The following is a 22,277-nucleotide window of genomic DNA, read 5'->3' on the forward strand; positions in this document are numbered from 1 at the left end:
GAAAAAACATGACACATAGGTAGCAGGTTCCTGTTAGGGGGCTTATTCCTTCACCCACTTACTTCCCTGGTCCTTCTCACATGAACAGTGAGCAACAATACCTGAAGTCCAAAGGTGCAAACAATTCCATGTTTATTGGGGTGAACTTCCAGCAAGCATGATTCCAGTTTCCCTCCTTAGTGTCCTCCTTCCCAGCTCTGATACCACAGAGCCTTACACCTGTGTCCTTGTTCCCATTCCTGCCCTCAGCCAAACATGATTCCAATTTCCTTACCCCTGTTCCCATCTCCCCCACCCTTCCTGATTGACTGCAGACTATATAGTAAAACTTGAGTTCAGCTTAGCTATACCTTAACCAATCATTTTCCTGAAATTTAACTAACCAATCCTAACATATTGTAACATGATTATGTAACCAATTATATCCCACCACCTTAATTAGTTTACACCCAGCAAAATTAATTATAAGCAGACAGAAACAATCACAGAACCAGACAGAGATTATACAGACAAACAATAGCAAAGTGGGAACTATAATGACAAAACAATACAGAAGTGAGGATTTCACATCCCAGCTATTGATAAGTGAGTTCTTGCCAGACAGGATGCTATCAAACTAAGTTTCCTTTTACATTTTCTAGGCACTTCCCTTTCTCTGGAGGTGATAGGCACTATCGGGACAGGATTGTATTACTAACAGCCCAATAGCACCTCCTTTCAATGTGACTAATTTGGAATGTGAGGATATGACCGTTCACTTTCCATCTTATGGCTGCCTCGGTTGCTTAGCCAAAGACCTTAGCCTAAGAACAGGGCCTCAGACTGTCACAGTAAGAGAAGGCCCCTACGCTGGCAGACAGTGATTTTGATTCTTTCTTTTATACCTCTATAACTAGCCAAGTGATAAGAATACACCTAAATTCTTAGAGTACAGGCCTTTGCAGACAGGCCTGAATATCTATATCCTAACAGTTCCTGACTCCCAGCCCTGCCCTGTGTTTTTCTGGGAGAGGTTAGAGGTAGACAGATAGGATGAGATTTTGTGTTTTGTCTGTAAGAGGGCACCTTGGGGGAGTGGGAGCTAAGCCACTTTAGTACGCTCCTGATTCTGGACTGTTCTGCTTCCCTCCATATAATTTAGACAAGTCCAGGCTCCTGTTTATGTTACTTCACCCTTACTGGGCTGCCCAAAATGTAGAGCCACCCTGAGAGACCACTGCCAACCCCCAACCTCTCCACCACATCCTTCATACCAAGGTTTGCAAGGGGGTCTTCAGAAGGTAGACTCACCGCTATCTCCCACACTCCCTGACTCTTCCCCCAGCCAGACCGGGCACTTTTGGCCTCTTCCCCTTATACTGCTCTGGCCTTTTTACCCAGAGTAAAAGAAGTGGAGCCTGGGTAAAAATCTCACCCATAGACTATTGGTGATGGCTACCCACATAGCCTCTTTTCCTCTCTGGCTTGCACTTCTGCAGTGGGATTTCCTTGGTTTTGTTCTCTCATGTATCAGACAGTAGCAGGGAACATATTGTCCTGTTGCATACTGTGTTGTAGTTGCAAAAACCAGTATTTTAATAACTCAGTGAATTTCACCAGTTCCAAGAACAGAGGTAGGATATTGCACCCGAACCGTTAGCTCCATAGAGTCCAGATGTTACTTCCTGTAACAGGACTACAGAGTTTTGCAAGATTTTCAGGGAGATGAAGGCATATATTATCTGAACATTGACTGTAGGAAGACTAATCTAGGGGAGCATCCTCCTAGTTATTTTTAAAATCAGCTAAAATGCCATTTTTGTGATATTTGAATTGATAGGCTGCGTACATATGAAATCTGTCGGACAGATGTACACACAAAATGCAATAGCAACAGAGAAACATTAAAGTAGGTGTGTATCTAAACAAGTCTAACCCCAGAAAGGTTTTTTCTTTAATAATAGCTATTACCTTAGCGTTATAAATATTTTTCTGCAATTTCTCTTTTGTCAGTATGCCCCCAGAATTCTTCCAGTAGAGGACTGATTTTTCTTTTTACTGTGCGTGCCAGTGGATCTCCATTTTCCCCGAATCTCTGCATGCTTTAACATCATTTTATTCTTCTCTGTTATAATTCCCATTAATTTGTTCTTCTTCTTTTTTACAGCATCACTTTTGCTATTTTAGTTTACACATGCATACTTCAGAAAGTGCTTCTGGTTTACTTTCAGAGCTTTCTCTATTCCTGTCCTGTGTTCAGAGCACTGCATTTCTGACAGGCTGTGAGTTGTGCTCCAGTCACGAAGACTGTGTTCATATGCCTCCGATTCAGTGTCTTATTCTGTAGCCATTGCCTGACTAACCTGGAGTTCTCACATGTTAACTCCATAAGACAGCTTTCCCTTTGCCAATGCTCAGCTTTAACTCTGTCACCTAGAGTAGGCATTGTGCAATGAAGTATTTTTTCTTGCCACAACTATGACCTTCTTTTTCCAACCAGTTGGTGAGCTGAGTATCCTCCTGGGTGTAGTTATGACCCACCAGATCTTCTGCAAGTGTTTTGAGACCCAATTTTGGTTGTTCTTGAGACCTGGCCTTCTAGGATTATAGGCTTGTATGCCTTTAGTGTACACACAGGTTTTCCATTCTCTTCCATGCTTAAGGCGCATGACTGCCACTTCCATAGTTCATCCAATGCTTAAACTCTGTTCGATATAAGCTCTGGCTTACTTGGTGTTCTGTGAAGCTTGACTGATGAACAATTTTGCACTATTTAGATCTTGATCTCTCTGTCCATGTCAGCTGACTCACATGTGAGTGTGGATCAGTTTGTCAATGCCTCACCTGGTTCTTATCTCACTTGTCTGAAGTCATATGTTTCCTACACCACAATCCTTTTTGTAAAGAAGTGGTCAGGCACAATGCTCACTCTTTCTCAAGGCTATCCTCACCTCTGCTAACCGGTTAGTTGACCAGTGATATATAAATATCATTGCCCTCTTTGTCCACAAAGTAGCAGAAGTGAAACTTGGAATTTCAATATCAAGTAGAGCTGACAGATTTCGGAGTCTGCTTGTCTATTTCTGCCATTGTTGAGTGACTGCTCCATCCTCATAGATAGTGAATGCTGGGCATGTCAGGAAATACAAATACCATGCTGCTTTTTAATTTTTGTTTGTTGCTCACTTTATTATCTTTGTTTTCTTTCAGAACCTTTCTTTCAGAACATGCTCCTTCACCCCCTTTAAGTTTTCTATTCCTTTATTGTTGTAGACTTTGAGAAGTTCCTCTTTAAGTATTTTCAGTACCGTGAGTTGTTGCACTATTGCCCAAATCAAAGACAACTGCCATATTGTCCCTGTTAGCTTCTTTTGCCATCAAAAAGCTTCTATGTGGCCCACAGAACCCAAACTAAGAGATTCTTGTCACTCACTTCATGAGAACGGCCATACTGGGTCAGACCAAAGGTCCATCTAGCCCAGTATCCTGTCTTCCGACAGTGGCACATGCCAGGTGCCCCAGAGGGAATGAACAGAACAGGTAAGCATCAAGTGATCCACCCCTGTCACTCATTCCCAGCTTCTGGCAAACAGAGGCTAGGGACCCCATCCCTGTCCATCCTGGCTAATAGCCACTCATGGATCTATCAAATGATGAGTGCTCATATTATGGTAGCACCTAGAGATCCCAACCAAACCAGGTCTCTATTGTACTAGGTGTGGTATATACACGTAGTAAAAGACAGTCCCTGCCCTGGAGACTTTACAGTTTAAATAGATAAAATGGGAAACAGAGGTAAAGTGACTGGCCCAGGGTGTCACAGCAAGTCAGTGGCAGAGCCAGGAATAGAAGACAGGTCTCCTGACTCCCACTCTGAAGCACTATCCACTGAACCACGCTGCCTCCTGTACAAATATGTTTTCTGGCTACCCCACTAGATTTATGTTTTAAATTATGCCAAATTATTGACTCATTAGTCAAATGCATGCTATAATTGAATCCTGTATGATTAATATTGTCAATAATTTACAGTATCAACTCAAGCTGGTGTTACAGTTTGTGGCTGGCTAGAAAGAAAATCAGATGATGAGATAGACCTGAAACTTCCTAATTAACTAAACTAGCCTCTTCCACTTTCAGAAGGAGAGGCTTGCGGCATGGCTTCCTTTAAAATAAGCAAGCAAACAAAAATAACAACAACTGATGTGTATTCAGTTTGTGTTTTTTCTGAAATTTTCTGATAAGCTGCAGCCCAGGGTAGGGACTGCATGAAACCTGGAAACTAAGTCTCGACATGAAAAGAAATAGATTGTATGGGCAACTTTAATCATATAGGTGGGTCTTTTCAGTAAAGAGCAGAAGCCAAGTTTTGTTGCATTTCAGAGCACTCCCAGACTGCCAAAGGGAGGCAATCATGTGTGGGAAAGGGCTCCAGACTTTAAGAACATTCAGTTTTGTGGTTTTACTTAAAACCAAAATACTTGGTTGTCATGCCTAAAATGAAAAGGGAAACTGTAGTGCAATCTTGGCCAACTGGATAAAATACCTAAGGCCGCGTACTAGGGTTGAGGGTGGAATGACAGCAGAGAAAAGTCACATGTCACTCTCTGTGGCTTCATTGTCATGGTCCTGGTTTAACCTAGATTGTTACCATTACAGCAAAAGTCTCTTGCTGTATTCCTTCTGTGCAGTTTTACAAGCAGTGAACTCTAAAATAGAAAAAGGAGAAGTGCAAACCATACAGGGTAGCTCCTAAGCTTCCTCAGAGCTCCTTCCTCTGGATTTGGGTCAGCACAACGCCCTTGTATCTCGCAACCATTTTTAAGGCTGCGTTTCTCAATGTTTTAGCATGGGCCGCATTTTAATATAAAGTTGGCTGTGTGGACCATCTCTGCTCCTATTTGCCATCCCATAGCATCTCTGTGGCCAAACTGGCTACATGAGAACATCACATAGGAAAGTATTTAATATATGTTTGCTTCTTTTAATGCAGTTTAGCATCTGGAAATAAAGAGGAGCTGGCACCATAGGAGTGGCCAGCTTTCCATGGCCCACCAACAAGTGCCTCACACACTACAGTTTGTAACTTCAGTTTTAAAGTAATGAGCCCAAAGAGGCTCAGTTGCAACTAATTAGCTCCCAGCTGGGAGTTCCACCCTGCTACTACTGTACCCTAGATGGGAATTAACCCCTGAAACTAGAGGCTTGGCATGGCCTCCTCTGAGGACACCACTAGAACGGGATACAGTGGGGCTTTTGGGGATGCAGGGAAAATCTGTCCAGCTGTTACTCTCCAATACCCTGTATCCACCAAGTCCTATCCTGTTCTTTTGTAAACCCCTAATAGTATTCCAGAAACATCCTTTCAGCCAGTGATCTGCCTACGAGTCATTTGCATTATGATTCCAGCTGGTGAAATGGTTGTAGCTGTGCCGGGAGGAGATGCAATTGCCTGCCAGCTACAAGGACAAACCAAATTGGCAATGCTGGGCTTACTACTGGGGATTTGTGAAGCCTCCCAAAGGATGATATGGGCCTGGGGTGAAGTCAGGCACCAGAGATTGGCTCTCAAGTACTTTTCTATGAATTACATTAAATATCCCAAATGTTGCTATTTTTGACACAAAAAAGCTGTGGCCACTGTCAGAAATTACGATATTTTTGCCCTGGAACAAGTCCACAAAAGTTGCTTTGGAGAGGCCATCTCTGGGAGAGAAAGGGGAGTTCCCTCTCTATTCTTGTTCAGGCCCCCAGATCTCTGCTGAGACTGTCTACATGGATGCTTGTCCACTATGCCAAACCCCAAGTCTTTTAATTTAAATAATTGTTCAATGGCAATGGCTTTTGGCTACTACAATACAACAGCAAACTGGGCGGGAACGGGTGACCTAGGGCTCTAGATCATGTTTCAAGTCCTCTCATCCTTACTGGGGGCACAGGGGAAAGAGTGAACATATTTGGTTTTATCTTTGTATAAAAAGCATATTGCCCTGGAGTTACTATGGTACATCCAGAGATGCTTATTTTAAATAAGCCCCTTTTTTGAAAAGGACCTTCAATTGGTCTGATCAGCAGAACTGTGGAGCTCATTTCCAGTTGCTCCTTCTTGGGTCTTGCATATACTGAGTATTTGCCCCCACTTCCAGCCATCAATGGTATATACGGGTATAGCTGCCCTGGTACAAACCCTAACTGTAAACTGACAGAGCCACTATTTGTACTGGTGGCATTTACCTCAGTTTGAAACCTCTACCACTACTAACTGTGGCTTTCCTTAACTATACAAATTTGTACTGCTGCAGCTACACCAATGGCCGTAACTGGGGCAAATCCTCAGTGCAGACACGGCCTGACCGTGAGTGCCCATAGCTGGTTTTAAAATGTTGACGATTGCTAAACCTTTTGATACATGTGCAAAGCTAAAAATAGAAATAGGAATTTCACTCCACTTGACTCCCAGTAGACTTGGAGTGGGATTTTCAAAGCATCTAAGTGTCATAGGAGTACAATTCTCCTTGGCTTTCAAGACAACTTCTCTTTGTAGATCACCTAAGAGCTTTTGAAAATCCTGCCCTTTACCTTTTGATAGCTATATATATTTCTGCTATGAAAACACTACAATAAAAGTTTAAGTCAAGGTGAAGCAATAACACTCTGCTATATATAAGACGGGGTTCTCAAACTTCATTGCACCGTGACCCACGTCTGATAACAAAAATTACTACACGACCCAGGGGGGCAAAGCCGAAGCCCAAGGGCTTCAGCCCCAGGTGGGAGGCCTGTAGTCTGAGGCCTGTAGTCTGAGCCCCGCTGCCCAGCGCTGAAATCAAAGCCTGAGCCCTGCTGCTCAGCCGGGCGGTGGGACTCAGGCTTTGGCTTTGGGCCCCTGGGCCCCAGAAAGTCTAATGCCAGACCTGGTGACCCCATTAAAATGGGGTCATGACCCACTTTGGGGGCCTAACCCACAGTTTGAGAACTGCTGGTATAAGACAAGGGGGTATACTCATTCAGTTGTCTTTTCTTGGATTTAAGTTCAGCTGTAGGATGCTTTTTTTCGCTCAGCTTTGTAAAGTCTTATTGCTGGTTTCTGGAGTGACCATCCTGTGACTGCTACAGGTTTGATCAAAGCAATGCTCCACACATGACAGCTACTCATAATTGAAGGTGGCAAAGTTACACTCACTAGTGTAACTAGTGTTGTCACCACTCCTGGCACCTTTTGCCACTTGTTTGCTGAATCTCCAAAATCATAATTGCGGTATTGTTATTTGCTTGTGAGGAACACTATGGATATCTGAAGGGGCTCACAATAAGCTGGATTGGTGATGGAAACAATGTCCTGAACTCCATCCTGATGAGTGCTGCTAAATTTGGAATGCATCTGCGTGTCGCTACTCCAAAGGTAAGAGAGTCCTGCACTTCGAGGAAGGGAAGTAAAACTTTCTAAGACTCAAGTTCTATTCTCAGACACTTGCATACCTCCTAGAAGCTGTGTATCTGGCTAGCCTGTGCATAGGCCACACAAGTGTGAAGAGGTTCCTCCCCCATCATTGTGCCACCACAATGTAGCCCACAGTGAAAACATGCTGAATTATTATTTATTTCTAGAGGGGCTAAAGTGCAGTTTCATGCAAAGAAAGAGAGAAGCTCTCTACCCCACATTACTTACAGTCTAAAAAAGACCACCATTATGTGCTTCACTATGGGGTCTCAGTACCTTGATTTAAGGAGATCCCCAGGAAGACATAGTGTAACACCATCAGACCCCGGTTATTGATAGGTGGGATTGAACCTGGGACTTCTGGAGCTTAGTGCATGAGCCAAAAGTCAACTGGCTCTTAACTAAGGCTGTAGAGCAGACTCATTTAATTCTTTCTAACTGGTCTTGGTGCCACTAGATGGGACAGAACACCAGACGCAGACAGTGTGTGGTTTACAATAGCACATAGCCTATACCAGTGTTTCACAACCTTTTCAAGTTGGCAACCACTTATTCAAAGTAAACAAACACCAAACCACTTTATATTTACCATAGAAGTATTCCAGTGAGAACAATGCTAAGGCAATATAATTTATTTGTGTGTGTCCTGGAAGGTTGACAGAGAATACTTCCCTTAAAGGGTAAGGATGTGTGGGGAGTGGAGGAGTGAGATTTTCTTTGCTTTAGATTATAATAAAATTTTCAACATCTCATGATGCCCCTGATTTCCTTTCTGGTTCATCAGTTCAGAAACACTGGCTTAGGCACAGCAGATGGAGAGGAACAGGGTGTCAAGCTGGAATATAAATCTCCTTATCTTTGCTATTTGGTATCATAGTTGCCTTAATCTCAATGGATATGCACGTTTTGTTTGGTAGATTTTTTACATAGATTTGCTTTTATATATAAATTAAAATGCAACATGACTCATTGGGGCAGGGACTGCCCTTCTACAGTGTGTTTGTGTTGTACTCTACCTAATGAGGTCCTGATCCTGACTGGGGCCTTTCAGCACCTACTTAAATATAAATAATAGAATTGTGCAGGGGATGGACACTGGGCTTCCCAAAATTTTGCTTTGTTCCAAATCGGAATGAAACTTGAAAGTTTCAGAAGTCTCTGGAAAGGAAAATTACAAAGAACTCCTTGCTTTACATTGACTGAAATTTTTCATTTAGACAAAATTGTTTTGTTTTAATTTTAACTTAAAAATCTGATAACATATAGTATAATACAGAATAAAAAATCAAGACAAAGTTATTTCAAAATGAAAAATTGAAATAATCTGTTTCAAAAGTGTCAAAATGGAATGTTTTAACATTGTTGGAACACCTTGTTGATGAGGCCTGGCCTGGCCTGGCCTGGCCGGAATAACTAACACCTGGAGGGAGGTCTCAACAGTTTTTGGAGGATAGGATTAGGGTGATAAAGAGATCAGTAGGCTGAAAACAGAACATTTGTGCTAAATAAGCTAAATAAATATGTCAGCAGGCTAAAAAGACAGAATGTCTGAGCCAGCTAAGATAAGAGGGAGAACACCCAGAGAAACATTTACTAGTAACAAGAATAACAATATATGGACAGAATATGCTTCACAGGGATTGGTTCCTGCAACATAATCAAACCAATCCCAAAACGTATAATGCAATGTTTAGTAAATGCAATGTGTAACTCTCTATATATAAAAGAAGTGGTTCGCTGAGTAACTTTGAATGTGTGGTATGCCCTACCCACTCCCTGCGTTTGTGTCTGATCAACTCAGCTTTGCATTGCTGTATGCCAAGTAAAAATATCAGTGACGATGTCTGGAGTAGAACAGAGTTCTTGGGAGGCCACGTGGAAACAGTTCTCGAAGGGAATTCCAACACACCTTTCCCCAGTTTTTCTCCAAAATGTAATTTCAGTAAAATCGACGCAGTTTTGCAGAGCATTTTGATTTAGACAGAACAGCATTCTCCCATGGGAAATGGTTCCATCAAAGTTTTTCTGACCAGCTCAATAAAATAATAATGTAAATGTGCATTGTAACGTTATCATCTTTTTGACAGGGCTTTGAACCGGACCCCAACATAGTTAAAGTAGCTGAAGGGTACTCCAAAGAGGTATGAGCCAGTATGTTAAATATGGTTTACTTTATGTTTTAAATGAAGTTGTCTGACCTCCCCTGCCTTATTCACATTAGTATGGCACCAAATTGTTTTTCACAACTGACCCCTTGGAAGCTGCAAGTGGAGCCAACGTCCTAGTTACGGACACATGGATAAGTATGGGACAAGAAGAGGAGAAGGCAGAGCGAATGAAGGCTTTTCAAGGTTACCAGATCACAATTCAGGTAAAGGTCAAGTTGACAGTGTTTCCAGCTCTTGTGAATGTTTTGTGAGTGATGGTATTTCAGAGGGCTTTGGAGCTGGTCTTGCGATGATGCGAGAAGCTCCTGCCCCCTTGTAAAGTTCAGTCCTGCCAGAAGCTGGCTGAGTCTCTCCCCTTCACTTGCTGTTCTCACGGCGGGAGGGAAGGGGAGATCAAAGTGCCCAGCAGCTCAGGGATGCTCCTCTCCCTTCTCCCATAAGAAACACAGACAGGACTGTGCCTCTGCTCCTCCCCCACCCCCCTGCAGTACCTGGCCTGGGAAGGGGCAGAGGGGGGTGAAGAGCCCCTAGAGCCGCCCCCTCCAGCCTGGTAAGGGAAGAAGCCCCTTCCCCACCCCCCGCAGGTCTATGAGAAAGGAATGAAGAACACCAGGAGAAGCAGAGCTGAGTGGGCTGGATGGGGGGAGGGGAGGGTGGAGGCTGATGGGGTAGGGGAACTGAACTGAGGGTGGGGGCTGGGTGAGGGCAAAACTGAGGCGGGAAGGGGACAGGATTAATTGCTGGGCAGAGGGTGGGCAGATTAGGGGTGAGAATTCCTGCAGCAGAGGCCAGAATCACCTTACCCAATACATTTGGGAGAGTGGACAGCAGTAGCTGCCACACATAGACACACTGGGGATGGGCTCGGGTTGTTTAAAAATTAAAAAACAGACCAAAAAACCACAATATAATCTTTTTAAAAAAATCTCCTGATTTTTTTGGGGAGGCAGGTGAAGTGTTGGACTCATGATTTTTGATCTCTTGAGGTTGGCAGTACAGAGTTTATTTGTTCTGGTCCACTTCTGTAGATTCCATTTTTAAAGATCAACACCATCAAAGCACTCATTTGGTAGTTCTTATGAGGAAATGTCATGGGTATTGGTGTATACTTCACACCAATGCAAAGCCCCCTAACCAACACAATTGCTATCTGAGTTACCTGAGGCTTCCCCGCCAAGCTTTCTCTTTCAGTCTGGCCTTTCTGGATGGGCTCTTACTGAATGCATAAATCTGGGGCACAAACAGAGGGGAGAGTCAAGGCTCTGCTTTCTCCCCTTTTCAAGGACTCTTTATTTAACCTTCTGGTCCTCCCAGCCAACTCTCCTTATTATATCCACACTCCAAGAGAAGATCCTTTGACTGTTTCTCAGGCTAAGTTGCAATAATGCTCATATTGCAATTCATAGAGAACACAGCCAGGACACCATGTTGGGCAGATTTGTATGTATCTGTAAATGGGCAAAGCTTTAAATAAATATTTTTAAAAACCCATTTAGCTGAAATATTTATCAGAGCAACAACTGCTAGAGATAATGGAAACAAAATATTAGCGATTGGAATATAAATAATGACATTTTAGTCTCTGTTAGAATCAGTGATCTAACTGATCATGTTTTAACTCTCGGTCCCCAGAATGCTAGTAGGAGGCATGGTTCAACTTGCTTAAAATGCTGTAATCCTTTGTTCATCTATTAGATTGATGTATTATGAGTTACTGATGTCAAAAGAATTGACCAAGGCCTTTTTAGGCCTGTCTTAATATGCAGTTATTGACATTATCCATATATTTTGTTGGCATGTGGTGTTACTGTCCAGGGTGTACTTATTGATTGACCTGCTGCTTCACCACAATTTTTACTCTCCTTTCAAAGACAAAAGTCTAGTGATGAAATCCTGGCCCCACTGAAATCAATGGTAAAATTCCCATTGACTTGAATGGGCCCAGGATGTCACCATGGATTCTTATCTTATTTGCACTCGTATCAATCTGGACTAACTCTGCTGACATCAGTGGAATTACTTGGGGTTCGCACCAAGTGTAAATGAGATCAGAATCTGGCCCAAACCAGTTGCTCACCACTTAAAGATCTTGCTAATGTACCATCACATCACTCAACTCTTTCATGCTTTTTTATCTTTAGACTGGAAAATATGCAGCCTCTGACTGGACCTTTTTACACTGTTTACCAAGAAAGCCAGAAGAAGTTGATGATGAAGTATTTTATTCTCCACAATCACTGGTTTTCCAGGAGGCTGAAAACAGAAAATGGACAATTATGGTATGAAAAGCAAATAACAGTTTGGGCATGGGTGGCCGGTGACCTGGCTGTTGGGGGCAGCTAGTCCCTCCCCTTGTGTCCAAAACCCCACCTCACCTCTCCCGTTCTGTCCCCCTCCCCTTCAGGAGCCCAGAGCACCCCCACCACAGACTCTGGCCCCAACTCCAGGCAGCCACGGGGCGAGGCCCCAGCCCTGGTGCTCCGGGCAGCAGCACGGTCAGCCCTGGTGTGCCAGGCGGTGCAGCCGTAGTACCAGCCCCCTGAGTCCCTACAGGAGGCAGGCCAGCCAGTACCAGCCAGCCCGGGCCAGCTAGGGAGCTGGGAACCACAGAGAGGGGGCCTGGCCTGGGGGTGGAGCATGGGCAGGGCCATGCTAGGCTGTTTGGGGAGGCACAGCCTACCTCTGCCTACGATACCTGCCACCCATGAGTTCGGGGTTAGGCAGTACTTGACTATCGTTCTACCCTTCAATCCAGATTTGAATTTAGCATGACTTCTCAGTAAAGCCCGTGCCTTAATATAAATGTTTCAAAACCCTACCCTAATATGTCATGGTTTTAAGTGCATCAAATGTCAACTCTTTCCTGCTTGTACCTAAATCTACTCTTGCTTGACCCAGATTATTTTAATCGAGTGAGATCTACTCTTTCAACTGCAATTTATTGTATGGAAGTCATTGAGTTACACTAGCAATTAGCTTGAGCCTTGTCTACACGTAAAACTTAGGTTGACCCACCTTTGGCACTCGGGTGTGAAAACTCCATACCCCTGAGTGCTGCAGCCACACTGGTCTAAACTCCCAGTGCAGATGCTGGTCAGTCAATGGAAGAATGCTTCCATTGCCCTAACTATCATCCCTTGAGGAGGTGAAGTTACTGCTGCAATGAAAGAACCCTTCTGTCTCTGTAGCGTGTGCCTACACTGTAGGGTTACGGCACCAGCACCATAGCTATGGTAGTGTTGACAATCTCTTAGCTCCACCTCTTTCAAACACTCCAAATACCAATCCCAAGAATGGTGCTATAAAGGCTACAGTTTTAAAAAATGGTTATAGCAGATGGCATCAGAGATGGCTCTCAGAGCTGCCATGGAAGGTAGTGGGAATTTTGCTTGAAGGATTGCAAAATGAAGCCTTTGAAGTAAAAGTATGTGCTCTCTACTTACATATTGGGCTATAGCCCTGGATAACGCTAAGTGTACCATGCGAGCTACAAGAATATATTCAGCATTAAACACAAATTGTAACTCCATCCTCAGTATTCCTACCAGTGTCATATTTTTCACAACTACTAGTTACTGTAGGTTTTAGAACAGTCATGCTGACAAACATCAACCTTCTCGAAGTGAGAAAACAGAAATGGGGTCACCAGCATTCGCAGAGGAACTTGCATTTGTTCTAAGCACACCTTTCCGATCAGATATTACTGTAAAACAGTGGCAATATAAACTAGAGAAAGAACAGAAGTGCACGGTCTGTGTATACAACACATAGAGAAAAACAAATCTGATTAGATACAATCTTACTTCTCTCTGACTGCCACTTTCCAGTACTCTCATTCTACAATTGATATATCTAAAGATTGTCAGAAAGTATGAAGCAAGCAAGAAAGTTGCATGACACACAATACAGCCAGGGTTTTCTATTTTATGGGGCAACAACAACTGTAGTTAAACTGGGCCAAATCTTGAGGTCCTTATTCAAGTAAAACTCCTATTGATGTCAATGGAAATTTTGCTCATGTCTGCATCGAGGGTCAAATTTTGCTCCCATATACACAAGTGCGGATCAGGAGTAACTGCAGACAGAATTCAGTTAAAAAGACTTTAGAATTTGGTCCAGTATTGATATTGGTTCTAGCATTGTTTTTCTGAACTCCACCCCTATTGTGCATTCACGTATGGTGTGCACAGAGGAAACCTATTGAATACTAACAGAACACACTAATTTTTAGACTCTTTGATGTTTTGCCATTGGAAATTCTAGAAAATAAATCTAAGCATGCAGTTTCTGCTGGGAAAAATCGTTTTCAGCACAAAGCCTTGGAACTCAAAAATATTTTTTCCCTGTTTATTTTGTTTGCAGTGTCTGTTTCCAATATGACTGGGGTTTTTTTTCCCTCCCCCTCTAGGCTGTCATGGTTTCCCTGCTGACAGATTACTCACCACAGCTGCAGAAACCTACATTTTGATGCTTGGGTTCCTGCCAAGAGAAAATATTCCTCACCAGCAGAATATTCTGGTCTGCAAATATATAGCTGTCTTTCATACAGGATCAAAGCAATGAATGATTCCTTCATAAAATTGCATAGGTTGGCTCCACTGAATGTATGATATTGCTTTGCACTCATGAAAACCTTGGAGATGATGTGAATTAAACAGTGCAGCATTGCAAGAGTAGCGCTTTTTCTAGATACTTTAAGTTCTGTAGCTTTTATATCGATTCATGTCTTTTAAGTTTTCCAAAGCTGTAGTTTAACAAATGGATCCAGCGGTATCATAAGCAGTGGTTTATGTATGGTGTGGTAGAACTAGTGTTGTAAAGCTCCAAATCTATTATATAACCACTATGCAGCTGCCCCTAAATCTACTGGGTTTTCTTGCTGATCTCGGAGCACATGTGCAGAGAACTAGCACCTCCTTACTATACTCTGGGACCTCAACATTCCCTTGTTAGTACAATTTCCCTAGCTGCACCCTGGCCACCTTGTAACCCCACCTCAGTCTGGGTTTGAGACCGCAGAGGCTCTGTCAGATTATCATAAACAGGAAAATTCCTGAGGGCTTGCTGGAGAATAGTGATGTGGTTCACACAGAGGGACTGCCACAGGGTTGGGTATGGGAGAAGAAAGATGGCAAGAAGTATGGGCTCACTATTCTTCCTCGCCCCGCTCCGTCATCCCCCCCGGACAGAATTTTGGCTAACGAAGCAAGTCTTCCCTTCTTTTCATACTCTCTGTGGCAAAAACCAGAGATGAGGTGGTCCTAAGTGAATGTTGCTGTATGGCAGGAGTTTGCTAGGTTTCATCTAGCAGTGACATGTGGTGTACATACAAGTTAATCCCTCTTGGTAGTAAACAGAAGTTTGTGACAACTGTAGGTTGGTTGTGAATTTTTGAAATTTCAGTGAAAACTTGACATAAAATGTTTTCAAACCTTTCCCCAAATTTCTATCTTTTTTAAACCAGCTCTTAGATGAGTTGGAATTTTTCAAAAAGGTGAAATTCCAGCAAAAAAATATTGATGAAAAAATCTCAAAACAATCTAGTGCATTTTTTTCTGCAGTTTTTGACTAGCTCCAAACACTATTTGATCCACTTCACAATTGGAATTCACTGCTGGGCCACACATTATTGAAACAGCATTTCATAGGGGATAAAAAAAATTCTTTTAAAACCCATTTGACTACACAGTGTGTGATTGATTCAGTTTTTCATTTGTGTATCTCTTGTCAAAATTACATTACAAAATCAGAAGAGCTTCAATAATCATGTGATTATTTTGATCTCAAAGAAGATGATCAAAGCAGTTAAGATAGATGAAGAGGGCATTTACATGGAAATAATATCCAACCCAGAAGAATGAATGTTTTACTTCCCCATTTTGTGTATGTGTATGGTGTTCGCACAGATGTGTGCACTCTGGCATATGTTTGGTTGTACTAGGTACGGCTTAGTGAATTTGGCCTCAGTGCAGCAAGGTACTTCAACATGCGTTTAGTCCCAATGAAGTTAATGGGATTAGTCACATGCTTAAAATTACCCAGCTGCCTATGTACCTTGATGAATCAAAGCCTTAATGCTTGTTGAGAGTTAGCCAATTACTTTTTGCCAATCCTTTCCCAAAATTGTATTTTGTTGCGGTTCAATGACAAGACAGCACAGAGCTTTAAGCAAGCAAACAGGCTGGTCTGCCAACGGACTTCTGCCTGTCAGCTTTCCACCCTCTCCTTTATTCTTTCTCTCCCCCCGCGCATTACATTCTCCAACAGATAAAAGGAATACACCGGCTTTGTTTAACATTCTTATTTACCAATTTCTATCTACCGCATTCCTTGCTCTCGGGCCTTGAGCCCAGTCCTGGGAGGCTTCCCACGGTTCATGTCATCTGGGCAAGATTCCAAGGTTCATGCCCTTGAGAGGAGCTGTGTGTGCACAGCTCCTACACAACACTCAGGGTGTGCCCTGAATGTTGCCAAGCGCATGAACCTTGTATGAATCCTACAGTATTTAGGATAAAACTAATCTTATTATGGTCTGGATTAATATACTGTCATAAAAGACAGATGGCTTTTTAATAACACTTAATTTTATTGTTGATATTTTCAAGGATAAATATTTTACAATAAACTCATTTAAAAATCACCTTCTGTCTTACCTACCTCTGTGCTTCGGTTTCCTGATCTGTAAAATGGGCCTAATAATACTTCCTTACCTCACAAATGTGTTGCGAGATTTAATTAATTAGCGTATGTAAAGCATTCAAGATCTTTGGATGGAAGTTGCTGTAGATGTGCAAGGTACTATTATTCCTTCCAAATGTGTCATGAATTCATTACACCGATAAGCGAGAGATGAATGCAGATGAGGTAAGCAATGCAGAAGCAATAAAATGGAAAGATTTTATGGGAAAAATATTTTCCAGTTATTAGCAATCAAAGAACCTAAAACAAATGTATATTAGATGACAGCATGTAATGCCTTGCAGTGTCCTTCATTATGTTTATTATGCTTTAATCAGTAGAAGTGTTATTTTCATTGGTGAATGTACTTGAAGTTGTTGTTTTTTTTTAAAACATGGTTACTTGGAATGTCATGATTGCTGCAGGGGTAGAACCCAGATCCTCCTTCTCCAGAAGCCCTGTGCCCTTCTTACTTCAGTTAAAGAAGAATCAGTTCTAGTAGTACAGGGCCTATGATACATAGGGTGACTTACATTTCCCTATGCTGAATACGGGACACCTGGTAAAATTACTTGTATTCAAGCGAGTTCAATGGCAATCAATGAGAACTATACAGTACAAATGTTCAAATTAACATCAGGTTGACTGAGCCCCTGTTAAAAAGAAACACTGCGTAGTTGGATTCTTTTTATTTACCTTTTTTTTTTTTAAGGCTTTAGGGTACACATGGGGAGCGGTGACACATGCACTCCCATACACCTCTCTCACACAGGGAGGTGGTGACTGACTGACCCTCCCCTCCCTGCCTGGTGCTTTCCACCCCTCATGCAGGGGCGGATTAGGGTTTTGTGGGGCCCCTGGTCCAGAGCAAGTGGGGGGCCCCTCTCCACCCCTTCCACCTGCCCTCCCCCTGCTCTCCTCCTGCCAGGGCAATGGGGCTGAGGCGCGGGGCTTCCCCCGCCCGCCTGGCGCTCCAGCCGGGGAGCGGGGTCGGGGCACGGAGGCTTCCTTTGCTCTGCCCGCCTGGCGCTCCAGCCGGAGAGCGGGGGGAGCCCCCATTTCCCGACCCTGCTCCCCACTGGAGTGCCGGGTGGGTGGAGCAGGTCAGGGCGGCACCCATTTTTCCAGGGCCTCCCAATTGGCCGGGGCCCCTGGGCATGAGCCCCATGGGCCCAGTGGCTAATCTGCCACTGCCTCCATACATGGCTGGGCCCCCAGGACGGACTAACTTCTTTTGGTACCTGGTGCCGCATCTTCCCAAGGCAAAATGTGGCAGGGGCATGAAGGGTCACATGCCCCCCCGCCAGATTTCTCCCAGGGTTCACACCAGAATGTGGCCAGCAGCAGCCTTTCAGCACTGTGCAGGAGAGAAGGGACAGGAGCTGCTTCCAGCTACAGGGGAGCACGGAGGATGTGGGGGATGACTTGGCCAGTGTCTTTGAAGAGATCATCTCTACCCCCTCCTCCCCCTCTGTCCTCCCCAGTGGCTGGAAGCAGCTTGTCCATTCCTGCCCGCACAGTGTCTAAAGGAAGCGAACGCCTCCAGGGTGCTGCTGGCCACCGACATAACCCAGCCGCCTCCTGTCCCCTGGCCACAGTGCGGGCACAGTGCACCAGGGCCCAGGGAACCTAACTGCAGGGGCTACAGCGAACCCAGCCAGAGAGGTGGCTCAGCAGGAGAGGGTGCCTGGGGGATAGAGCAGCCCCACACTCCCTGTGGGCAAGACCCAGGGTGGGGGGAGGAGGGGTAAAGAGGGTGCTAAGGGCTGTTGTGGAGCCCACAGGCTCAGGGCACAAACAGGCTGGAAATCGCTTCCCTCCCGCCACTCCAGAGCTTAGCTGAGGAGCAGAGAGGCTTTGGCACATGCAGGGTTCGGCTCCTTCTGGCCAGTGCCCCGGGCCAGAGGTTTTCGGGCTTTCCTGGGGTGCCAGCCCAGCCAGAGGCAGTGGGGGAAGGATGGAGCCATGGACGGTGGGTATTGTAGGCAGGGGGAGGCAGAGCCTCCTCAAACAGCCTTGTGTGGCCCTGCCCACGCTCCACCAGGCCCCTTCCTTCCTGCTGCTCCCTTCTGTGGCCAAGAGCTGGGACAGGCAGGCTGGGCACCATGGTGCGCAAGACCAGACCATGCCATGCCACCCGTCCTCCCGGAGCTGGGACCACATTGGTGCTAGGAGCACTCCAGTGGTGCTGCCCACTCACCCAGCACTAGGACCATGTTGGGGCCAGGGGCACTCCGGCAGCACTGCCCACCCACCCAGTACTGGGGCTGGGGGAACACGGAGGGGGCAGTGGCCAAGGGGGGGTGGGGTGATCCGGGCTCCAGCAGGGGAGCAGAAGGGGCGGGGCCATGGTCAGAGGGGAGGGGCTGGGAGCTAGCCTCCCCCATGGGTGTGTTCACCCGCTGCCCACGGGCCAGTCTCTTGGAGAGCTGAGCGCTCCAACCAGTGGCTGGATCTCTGCACAGCGATGAGAGTGGGACGTGCCCTCCCATGTGCAATATAGAGGAGCAGCGTGACTGTGGGGTGCGTGTGAAGGGACAAAGCAGGGAGAGGACTGTGAGATGGGAAGCATGTAAAGGGCCAATGAATGGGCAGCAGAGGCAACATGTAACCGGTCACTGCCCGGCGCCTGCCTGCACTCACCAACCCCTGCAGCTCGCAGCGTGCAGCCAATGCCGGCCAGAAACGGAGCGGGGCTCTGTTGTCCGAGAGCCAGCACACAGCAAGGACTGTGCTGATGGACCAGCAGGAGGAGTGGCCAGACCTGTGTGCTGCAGCTTTGACCCACCACCAGCCTTGCACACTCACCCCTATCTTCAGACACTGGACCCTCCACTCACCGCTGGTGGGCAGGCGGCTGGTGAGCAGGGATCTGGCCAGGACTGATGCGTAGGAGACAGAAAATATGGGACAATTTGCCCATTTTTAAGAAAAAGTTGGGGCACCGGCAGGAGGGCATAAATACAGGAGTGTCCCTTTAAAAACAGGACATCTGGTCACCCTAATGATACATTGTCAGGGTTCCCTCCTCACTCTGAACTCTAGGGTACAGATGTGGGGACCTTCATGAAAGACCCCCTAAGCTTATTTCTACCAGCTTAGGTTAAAACTTTCCCAAGGCACAAATTCTTTGCCCTTGGAGGGTATGCTGCCACCACCAAGTGATTTAACAAAGAATCAGGGAGAGGACCACTTGGAGTTCCTATCCCCCCAAAATATTCCTCCAAGCCCTTACACCCTCTTTCCCAGGGAGGCTTGAGAATAATATCCTAACCAATTGGTTACAAAGTGATCACAGACCCAAACCCCTGCGTCTTAAGAAAATAGAGAAATCAGTCAGGTTCTTATGTAAGCAGTGTCAGGATGGCAGGAGCTGCTTGTGGGCCGTGGAGCTGAGCGAAGGAGTTCGTGGGGCGGCTGTCGGAACGGAGCGCAGCTGAGCGAAGGAGTTCGTGGGGCGGCTGGCGGAGCGGAGTGCAGCTGAACGAAGGAGTTTGTGGGGCGGCTGGCGGAGCGGAGCGCTGCTATGGAGCTATGGGGCGATCAGCTTCAGATCACATAAGGTGCCTCTTACCCCCGTCCCATTTCCACCCAGGTTGGGAGGTAAAGCTCTGCAGATAAACTTTCGAACTCTGGGGCTGCCCTGACCAGGGACAGAGACTTTTGGGGCATTGGACTTTTGGGACTTTGGGTGATTTGGGGTTGCTGGACTCAAGAACCAAAGGGAAAAGGGCATGCCCCAATTTGCCTGGGGTGGGTTTTTTTTTGCTCATGGGTTGTGTTATGAATCCTGTTGGTGGTGTTTCCCCAACATAATGCCACATTGTTTCTCTCTGTTATTAAAAGGCTTTTGCTACACTCAGACTATGTGCTTGCGAGAGGGGAAGTATTGCCTCTTGGAGGCGCCCAGCGGGGGTGGTATATATTTGTCCCAGGTCACTGGGTGGGGGCTCGAGCTGGTTTGCATTGTGTTATTGGAATGGAACCCCTAGATATTGAACCCAGCCCTTGTTGCTGCCAACTCTGACGGGCAGAAGGGTTACACTTAAAAGAAGGATTTTATTTTTAAAAAAGGTAAAAATCACCTCTGTAAAATCAGGGTGGAAAATAACTTTACAGGGTAACAAAAGATTCAAAAACACAGAGGATTTCCCTCTGGGCCAAACTTTAAAGTTACAAAAAGAAAACCAGGAATACACCTTCCTCTCAGCACAGAGAAAATCACAAGCCAAAACAAAAATAAGCTAATGCATTCCCTTGCTAGTACTTACTAATTCTAATGGAGTTGGATTGCTTGCTTTTTTGATCTGTGTCCAGCAAGCACACAGAACAGACAGACCAAAACCTTCCCCCCTCCCCCGATTTGAAAGTATCTTGTCCCTTTATTGGTCCTTTTGGTCAGATGCCAGCCAGGTTACCTGAGCTTCTTAACCCTTTACAGATAAAAGTATTTTGCCTCTGGCCAGGAGGGATTTTATAGTACTGTATACAGGAAGGTTGTTACCCTTCCCTTTATATTTATGACATACATAGTCAGTGGTTCTGATTCTATTAGAGACCAAGGGGCATATACACACTAGCCAGTTCATTACAATTTACTGTAGGGATCAATTCAGCAGAGGGTGCAGTTTGCACGGTGGGCACACACACAGCTTAATTCCTGTCTGCACTGTCCTAGAGCTTAGACGGTGATGCCTGGTCGACACTCACAGGTGTAAATTATGTAGTCAATTAGCAGGGTTGCCGCAGTTTGTGCACTCTCCAAGCTCTTGCTCTTAACTCCACTACCAGCAGAGCGGGAATTCTTCAATTACAGTAATGTGGTGGCCTGACAGGGACACACCACGGAACTGCCTGGGATTCAGGAATGAATCAGAATCTAAAAGCCAAATAGTATGTGATCATTAGTGTACTATTGTCCTGGCAAAGTGTAGGAGACAAGGTAATGAAGTAGCAGGTTGTCTACGTTATATAATATAGCATGTCAGCTGATGTTGCAGTATGTGACTATCACAGGATGGTTGGCCCCTGTAAATGAAGTAGGTCCAGTGCCAATTGCCAGACCTGGTGCTACCAATTTGGCCAATTAAGAGGATGGGGCAGCAGCTGGGAGAATCAGAGGACAGCAGGCTGCTGGGGAAATTCCAGTGAGTCAGAGTAGACTAGGCCAGTCAGGAAGGGCAGGTGAGAGTTGCCAGAGACCAGGGGCCTGGAGGAGTCCTAGCAGAAAGTGATTCCTGGAAGAAGGCTGCAAAGCAGCAAGTGGGGTTTGCTGGTTAGCATCCCCAAGCCAGGTCTTGAGAGGGTGGAAGACAGCAGAGGGAATTCCTTGCTGGCTCTGAGCTGAGGGTTGAAGACAAGGGAGTAATGGAGTAGCTTACCTGCTGACTTCTCAGAAACTGTGAGTGGGCCAGGGGAGTGAGAGATCTCCCCAGCAGAGAGACTGTGGGGATTGCTTCTGAGAGGTGCAGGGGTTGCATTCCAGTTGGAAGGGTGGGAGTGGCTGTCCTGGTACAAGGACAGGAGAGGACTGACTGTGCCTCCATGTGGTAGATAATGCTGGTGTGTGGCATGTAGGGTGTTGATGGATGAGACACCTCGAGTTCTAATGACTGCTTGTACTGGAGTAAGAAATGTCCTACATGTTTGGGCCTTTTGTTGTGGACTCTTAGGGCTGGTTTATTACAATAACCTAGTCCTAAGGAGGGTAGCATTGAGACAAGAACCCTGCAGTAAAGTTATTGGGTCACCTGAGAGGGGAAACAGAGGCAGGAGTGCCTGCCATGCTGTGGCCTGGCACAGAAAGGTGCTCCAGGCAGGGCTGCCTTATGACTATGCCCATACTAGAATTTGTAAGTTAACAGCCTCCAGCCAACTTTAACTAATGCCTTCTTTCTGCTCCCCAGCTTCTTTGCACATTGGCAGAGCAGATGTAAGTAGATGAGAAAAATCTAAGTAAGGCTAAGGAGACCTAATCTATAGCACCTTATAGATCACTTCTGAATAGAACC

The 22,277-nt window shown here is 45.4% G+C and overlaps 1 protein-coding gene across 1 annotated transcript in view; it reads left to right on the top strand.

The window, feature by feature from the left end:
* The window catches only part of OTC (ornithine transcarbamylase), a 38,179-nt gene extending 21,951 nt beyond the window's left edge, over positions 1 to 16,228 (top strand). The window contains exons 6-10 of the mRNA XM_073358322.2: positions 7,259 to 7,381; positions 9,508 to 9,561; positions 9,642 to 9,791; positions 11,730 to 11,867; positions 13,997 to 16,228. Of these exons, the coding sequence (XP_073214423.1) occupies positions 7,259 to 7,381; positions 9,508 to 9,561; positions 9,642 to 9,791; positions 11,730 to 11,867; positions 13,997 to 14,056 (525 nt within the window). The 3' untranslated portion in view covers positions 14,057 to 16,228. The remainder of the gene's footprint in view (positions 1 to 7,258; positions 7,382 to 9,507; positions 9,562 to 9,641; positions 9,792 to 11,729; positions 11,868 to 13,996) is intronic.
* Positions 16,229 to 22,277: the final 6,049 nt, after the last annotated feature.

Source organism: Lepidochelys kempii, chromosome 1 (assembly GCF_965140285.1).
Source record: "Lepidochelys kempii isolate rLepKem1 chromosome 1, rLepKem1.hap1, whole genome shotgun sequence".
Taxonomy (NCBI): domain Eukaryota; kingdom Metazoa; phylum Chordata; order Testudines; family Cheloniidae; genus Lepidochelys; species Lepidochelys kempii.